The sequence below is a fragment of the Labrus bergylta genome, chromosome 12 (genome assembly GCF_963930695.1).
Source record: "Labrus bergylta chromosome 12, fLabBer1.1, whole genome shotgun sequence".
Taxonomy (NCBI): Eukaryota; Metazoa; Chordata; class Actinopteri; order Labriformes; family Labridae; genus Labrus; species Labrus bergylta.
This window is the reverse complement of record NC_089206.1, coordinates 19,838,128-19,845,627: the sequence shown is the minus strand read 5'-3', so window position 1 is coordinate 19,845,627 and position 7,500 is coordinate 19,838,128. Positions and strand designations below refer to the sequence as shown.

The 7,500-nt window shown below is 47.0% G+C and overlaps 1 protein-coding gene across 9 annotated transcripts in view; it reads right to left on the bottom strand.

Annotated features, from left to right (window-relative positions):
• Positions 1 to 1,483: 1,483 nt before the first annotated feature.
• Positions 1,484 to 7,500, bottom strand: part of rbbp8l (retinoblastoma binding protein 8-like) — a 12,496-nt gene continuing 6,479 nt past the window's right edge. The window contains exons 7-15 of one of the 9 annotated variants that reach the window (XR_010667561.1): positions 7,160 to 7,323; positions 6,683 to 6,726; positions 6,485 to 6,558; positions 5,757 to 6,408; positions 5,395 to 5,461; positions 5,127 to 5,188; positions 4,916 to 5,042; positions 3,249 to 3,539; positions 1,484 to 3,144 (exon numbers count right to left, since the gene is read on the bottom strand). Coding sequence is in view for 6 of the 9 variants with exons in the window: in XM_065961671.1 (XP_065817743.1) it covers positions 3,484 to 3,539; positions 4,916 to 5,042; positions 5,127 to 5,188; positions 5,395 to 5,461; positions 5,757 to 6,408; positions 6,485 to 6,558; positions 6,683 to 6,726; positions 7,160 to 7,323 (1,246 nt within the window). In the remaining 3 variants the exon portion in view is untranslated. Of the gene's footprint in view, positions 3,540 to 4,915; positions 5,043 to 5,126; positions 5,189 to 5,394; positions 5,462 to 5,756; positions 6,409 to 6,484; positions 6,559 to 6,682; positions 6,727 to 7,159; positions 7,324 to 7,500 lie in introns of all 9 variants that reach the window. The other 8 variants (XR_010667562.1, XR_010667563.1, XM_065961674.1 and 5 more) reach the window with 8 other exon arrangements.

The following is a 7,500-nucleotide window of genomic DNA, read 5'->3' as shown; positions in this document are numbered from 1 at the left end:
CAAAGTCTGACTCAGAAGGACTTCATGAGGCGCCTGCTGGTGGCTGAGCCGCTCCGTCTGGAGTTTGATGTTAATTATTTTCATGTCAGTGCTCAGTCTAAAAATGAAGAAGTGATGTGAAACAGGAAGAAGTTAACGTCAGTAAAAGTTTAACCTATCATTCCCTGCAGGTGGAGGTGTGACCAAACTAGTGCTCATTTAAAATAAACATTTAAACGGGAGTCAGCTGAACAATCTCTCCCAGTTTACATGCTCTGTGTGAATGAACTGGTTGAACTGGATTGTGATCACAGATGAATTCATGTTCCATTAACGACCTTTCCACATCCCTATTCTCAAACCAGACTTGCTGTACTGGCTGTCCGTCATCATGTGACATCTTTTTCTCTACAGAAACACTCCCCGTAGTCACTGAGGACGACTCTGAGAGGTCCGCATACACAGTGTCTTCACACGGGGCACCACATATATGGGGTATATGGTATTTACACACCTGGGATATGTATTATTATTTGGTTGAAGAGCCACATCAGTGACCGACTCATAAAACACAATAATGACTTGGAGGGGGTGTCAGTAGAAATGTTTGTAAAGCCTCTTTCTGGGCTAATCACCTCCAGAAGCATGAAGCATTAAATCTCGTCCAATCCCTGAATTGTATCCACTTCTAAACTCACCTGCTGCGCTGTCATTGGCTGGAGGAAACACACCAGCTCCGCCCAGAAACGTCCCAAGTCAACCAAAACAAACCAGAACAGTGAAATCCAGTCAGTGGACGGAGTCTCTGCAGACACAGTCACACCACACATGTACGGAGGCCCAGAAGGGACGATGGAGCAGCTTCACATGATACTGACTCAATGTTTAGTATCAGATAAACACACAAGTGAATAATAAAAAAAAGTAACTGGGTAACAGGACCCAAATGGAGAATCAAAAAAAAAAAAAGAATTAAAGTTACATTTGAAAACTTAATCTTACAGAGTCTAGGTGCAAAAATAACTCCACAAACCACTGGAGAAGGAAAACAAAACATGGAGCGACCACAAGGAGAAACCAAATGACCATGGGTAGGAAGACGTATGAACCAACACAGAAGGGAAGGAAAACTTAAATAACTTAAATAACACGCTGAGGTAATCAGACACAGGTGAGACTAACGACACAGGTGAGGGGGCGCTGGGTGCACAGTGGCTAGTGCATGCGTCCCATGTATGGAGGGTATAGTCCTCCAAGCAGACGGCCTGGGTTCGAATCCGACCTGTGGCTTCTTTCCCTGCATGTTATTCCCCCCCCCCTCTCTCTCTCCACTGTCCTATCTCTTCAATAAAGGCACAAAAGCCCAAAAATAAAATCTTAAGAAATAAAAATAAAAACACAGGTGAGACTAGTGACACAGGGGAAATAAATTAAAAAATATAACAGGAAGCACTGAAAACTACAAGAGGTTAACAGATAATTAGAGAAGAAACAGAAACATGAGGATGATTGATGTTTTATTCATTACTTCAGAGTGTTCCATCAAAGCAGAATGTCAACGGGTTTATAATTTCATTGGCAACAAGAAACATCAGTCACCATCACAGTCCCGTGCAATTAGCCTGGAATAGATACATCGGAACAGGGACATCACTGATCTAAGCCCATTGGCTCGTTGTGGCAAGCCCAGCAGCTCATGTTGCGTGCCCGTTAACTTCTGTAGCACGCCCACGATATACCGTAGCCTGCGGTAGCACAGTAGTTCTAAGGTGCTAGTTTATGCTCTCCTTGGACGGAGCCAGTGGCTGCATTCCCAATATGGTAAAAGAGGCGGGACATTTCCGAGAACCGTGCTGAGCAACTGACCAATTACGGCAGAGCCGACAGGCCGACCAATCACACCAGACTTGGCACACATGGGGACTCTAAACGTGGGCACTTCAGAGCCTTAGAGAGAGAGTCAGAAGCGAGCTGGTGTATGGAGCGGCAGTACATGAAAACAGACACTTACACTTAGAACTTTAGCTATTGTGAACATACTTTAGTAGGTACATAGATGAAATATATGAACCCCATAAAGGGCATAATATGACCTCTTTAAACAACATCTCTCATTGGCTGCTATATGCTGGGAACGGTGAATGGAGGGTCCTCATTGGCCAACTGAAGTGTGTACTGTAAAAGTAACTGTAGTGAAACAAGAAGTGAAACATGAAGGTTTGCCCTCACCCACCTGTCTCACCCTCATCTACCTGTCTCACCTCTGTCCACCTGTCTCACCTCTATCCACCTGTCTCACCCTCATCTACCTGTCTCACCCTCATCTACCTGTCTCACCTCTATCCACCTGTCTCACCCTCATCTATCTGTCTCACCTCTGTCCACCTGTCTCACCCTCATCTACCTGTCTCACCCTCATCTACCTGTCTCACCTCTATCCACCTGTCTCACCCTCATCTATCTGTCTCACCTCTGTCCACCTGTCTCACCCTCATCTACCTGTCTCACCCTCATCTACCTGTCTCACCTCTGTCCACCTGTCTCACCCTCATCTATCTGTCTCACCCTCATCCACCTGTCTCACCCTCATCTACCTATCTCACCCTCATCCACCTGTCTCACCCTCATCCACCCGTCTCACTTCTGGCCTTCCGTCTCAGTCACAGCTGAGAGTGGAAAGTTCAGACTTGCAAAATATCTGCCTTCTGAAAAAGAGGAAGAGCAACCAGTGTTTTTGTCTGTTCTTCTTTGTTGGTCACTTAAAGCAGGGCTGGGGGGGTGGCTGGGGGTGGCTGCTGGGGGGGCGGCGGGTGTTTACAGTAAAAATAACCGGGCTGTGACGGTGATGTCGGGAAAGTGAAACAAAAATACAGAAGCTGAAAGTTAATGACTCGAGGCTCGAGAAACATTCATGAATATTTTTCAGAATCGTAAAAGAAAGGAAAGTCAGACAGACTCTGATATATTGTTGTGTCATAGTGGAGGTGGGGGGCGGGGTCAGCAGGGGTCAGCAGGGGTCTGCTAACATGTTGACCAGCTTAATGTCACGATTGTTTGAATGTTGTCAAATCACAGTTTGGTTGAGTGGCCTGGAAATCAACTGCTCTGCATTCAATTCAGTTTCTGCTGCAGAGAACAAACAAAAAGACCTGCAGACCTGCAGACCTGCAGACCTCCAGACCTGCAGACCTTCAGACCTCCAGACCTCCAGACCTCCAGACCTGCATACAGACTTGCATAAAGACCTACAGATCTGCAGACCTGCAGACAGACCTATAGACCTGCAGACGAACAGGAAGGCAGACATACCAAAGTCTGCAGAGCTGCAGAGCTGCAGAGCCAATAGCAGCTCACAAAGTCACAGACGGGCTCCACTGTCTCCTCATTCTTTTATTTTTTAGGTAGTAATATATGAAGAACTTGATTCTGGCGCCCCCCAATGGGCAAAAAAACCCAGTTAAATCTGTTATTGTTGTCCTTAGCTGGCGCTCTTCTCCTCGGTCCTCACTGTGATCTGGATCTTTCTCTCAGTTGTCTGTGAGGAAACACAGGAAACATTTCTGTTCACATCAGACGGAGAGAAGAAAAAGACGACAACAATAAAAAGATTGAAGGAAGTGAAGAAAGGGTTATCGCTCATCAGAGGTTAAGATTCTCTTCATGACATTTTAACTTTCATTTTGACTTTTATTCTTGTTAGAAGTTTGAGGAGCGTCTAAGTGGACGGATACAGAGTCTGACTTCCTGTTTCTTTTCTAAAATAAACTGTAGAGCTGTCAGCATTAACGAGTTAATCACGATTAATGAAGGTCTGACATTAATGCATTCATGTTTTTAATCTTGATTAATCTCATGTTTGTCCCTTCAGGCTCTCCGTAGATAGTGGTTCTCAGTGTCTCCCTGTAGTCTCAGTGATGTAAGAGAAGGACACTGCTGCATCTTTGAATGTCTCATTTCACTTTAACAAACTCTCAGACAGCTCAGCTGACGAGTCCAAAGTAATATCCACCTTATGACATCACACATTGACCTTATGACATCACACATTGACCTTTGTTACCGTTTCTTTGAGCTGTTTGACCTACCTCACTTTGGGATCCGTAATCACTTCCTGTTTCTGGGCTTAAAGGCAGGGTTGGTAATCTTAGAAAACTAGCGTAATTATGAAAGTAGCATCCCCTCAGTGCTCTAAAAACGGACCTCAGCTTATCGCTTTGGCCCATGCATGCAAGAGGTAGAGAACGAGCAGGGAGACAGGGAGGCGTGTGATTGGTTCATCAGATTGGTACCTCGTGGCAGACATTGGTTGAAGTTTTTACAGACTTACAAACTGATACAGGTAATGGATTTTCTTTGTTCCTTTTTCAGAGAACATGAGTAATTTCTGTCAGGACCTAAAGACAATTTACACCAAAACCTGATTGGACCTGGCACAGCACAAACACTCAAAATAAAGGCCTTACAAGATTTATTTTCAAATGCATTTAATTTAGCATCTGACCGTCCTACTATTTCATAAACTATTGAAAATATGGTTCATATATCAAATTTCTGTCCACATTAAAGGAGCAGTATGTAACTCTGACCCCTAGTGTTTGGAATGGGTACTGCAGTCTAAATTCTAAACATTATAGAGAGCTGTCTCCCCCGCCCCCCTCCTCTCTAGAGTGGATGCTCACACAGGTTACCATGTGGTGGACACTGAAGCTTCAGTGTTTAGCTAGCTCTGCATGGGTCTGTAAACCTTTCTGTGTTCTAACCTCTCTCCATTTTTCAAAAGCATCTCCAATATTTATCCTAGTTTGAGCACATTTCTGCTCGTGTAGCTTATTAGAAACATTAAGAGACTTTTTAGGTCGGGTACAATCACTTGTATGTTGTTGGTGAAGCTCACATTCAGGACAGGAAGAAGAATTAACTCTGCCCTGATTCTCACCTTCTGTCTCTGAGTCTCTGTCTGTCTGCATCTCCTCACACCTCCTCTTCCTCCTGCAGCGTTGGTTACTCTCCTCCTCGTCCTGTCCGTCACAGCTGCTTCCTGTCTCTGCTGCAGGTGAGGATGACTGTGACGATGCAGAGGAAGCAACAGGTGAACAAACCTCTAATAAACTCTAACATTTATACCTGCAGTCTGTCCCACTTCTCACCTTACTGTGTGAAGAGGATTCCTGTTTGTGCAGAGCAGAGTTCAGATTCTCCAACACCACTACTGTGACACACACACACACACACACACACACACACACACACACACACACATGCACACACACACACACACACACACACATGCACACACACACACACACACACACACACACACACACACACACACACACACACACACACACACACACACTGGTGAGTAATACACCTGTGCAGGTTCTGATATGATTCCTCTCAGGTGTGAATGTGTACCTGGACGTAGAGACAAAGTGAGGGCAGGAACCTTCTTCTCCTCCTCGCTGTGCTCTGTGGCCTCCTGCTGGCAGGAGAACGTCATTACACATTTTACTCTTTACGTCACATTCAGAAGATAATGCACACATATCCTTAAAAAAACGACTCAAATCGCTGTAGTAGAGATGCCAGACCAGTAGGTGGTGCTGTAACACTCATGCTAAAATCCTCTTCTTCTACAGAGCGGTGAGCTGTACACAAACACACGACAAGTGACCCTGAACATTTAGAGGAAACACTGTATGCAGTCTGTAGGTCTGTAGGTCTGTAGGAAACACAACGCACTGGACTTTTATAATAATACTCTGAGTGTTAGTTACCAGATGGATGTGGTCTGTGGGGGGGGCCTGGTCCTGTTGTTGGTCTGGTGATGGACAGGAGGAGGAGGGGGGAGGGGGGGCAGCAGCTGCTGGATCAGGCTTCAGGTCCGGGCTGCACCGGGCTCTCTCTGAATTATCACTGCTACTCTCGTTGGATCTGGACCTCCCTCGCTCTGACAGGTCCAGAGGCCCCTCCAACACCTCTCTCAGCCTGTCTGCAGAGCCCCCCTCAGCCCGGGGGGACGGGGGCTCCTTCTTCTCCTGGGTTTTAGGATGAATCTCAGGACTCCTCAATCTGAAGAGCACTGTGGGCTCTTTGGGGAGTTTTAAATGACTCTGCAAGACCTGCTTCCTGCCCTGCTGGATGCTCTGGATCAGGTTTGGGAATCTGACAGGTGGGGATTTCACAAAGGGAGGGAACACAAGGCCGGATCCAGGACCACCGACCCAGTCTGAGGACTCAGACAGAGGCCAGGGGAGGGAAACAGGGCTGCTTCTGATTGGCTGAAGACGACAAGGGACAGACGGATGGACGGCATGTCTGCTGGGGGTCACCTCTCTGCCTGATGAAGACGATGATGAAGAGTTTTTATGAGGAAGAGTCTTAGAAGGGAGGGGGGGTCTCTGCTCCGCTGCTTCTACACACTGAGGTCTGAAAAAAACAGGAAAGAGTTTTAATGTCAAAGGTCATAACAATCAAAGTCGTAGACACAGAGTGATGGTCTCACCTCCTCTCCCCTGCCTGCCACGCACTCTGCTGGTCGCTCCTCAAGGTCAGAGACGTGAGAGGTCTGTACGAGTCCTGTGAGAGAGTAGACACACTGATGGTTCAAACCCAATAATAACACTTAAAGAAACAGACATAATAAATGTTCAGGTTTAAACTTTTCTCTCATCATGACTTAAACATAAAACTAAAAACTTACAAAAGTGTTCCTGTTGTTTCCTCTCCAAAGTCTGACTTCAGTCTCTGTGATCACAAACACAAACAATCATCACCATCATGATCAGCACAAACACAATTCCTCTTCCTCTTCTTCCTCCACCTCCTCCTCCTCCTCCTCCTCCTCTTCCTCCTCTTCCTCCCTCTCCTCCTCCTCCTCCTCCTCCTCTTCCTCTTCCTCTTCCTCTTCCTCCTCCTCCTCCCCTCCTCCTCCTCCTCTTCCTCTTCCTCTTCTCCTCCTCCTCCCCGTCCTCTTCCTGCTCTTCCTCCTCTTCCTCCTCCCTCTCCTCCTCTTCCTCCTCTTCCTCCTCCTCTTACTCTTCCTCCTCCCTCTCCTCCTCCGCCTCTTCTTCCTCCTCCTCCTCCTCCTTCTCCTCCTCCTCTTCCTCCCTCTACTCCTCCTCCTCCTCCTCTTCCTCCTCTTCCTCTTCCTCCTCTTCCCCCTCTTCCTCCTCCTCACCTTCAGCTTGCTGCTCCGTCTCTGTTTTCACTGAAACGTCGCCCCCTGCTGGCTGACTGCTGCTCCTGCTGCAGACGAGGGTGATGTGTGCGGAGGAGGGGGAGAGGTCAGGGGAGCTGCCGGGTTTGACCTCTGTGCAGCTGGAGGAGGTGAGGTCACCTCTGCTACACACACACACACACACACACACACACACACACACACACACACACACACACACACACACACACACACACACACACACACGCACACACACGCATACACACACACAGACACACACACAAACAACAAACAGTTTACTTCAATCCTCCACCAGGGGGCTATCAATCAAAACACAAACA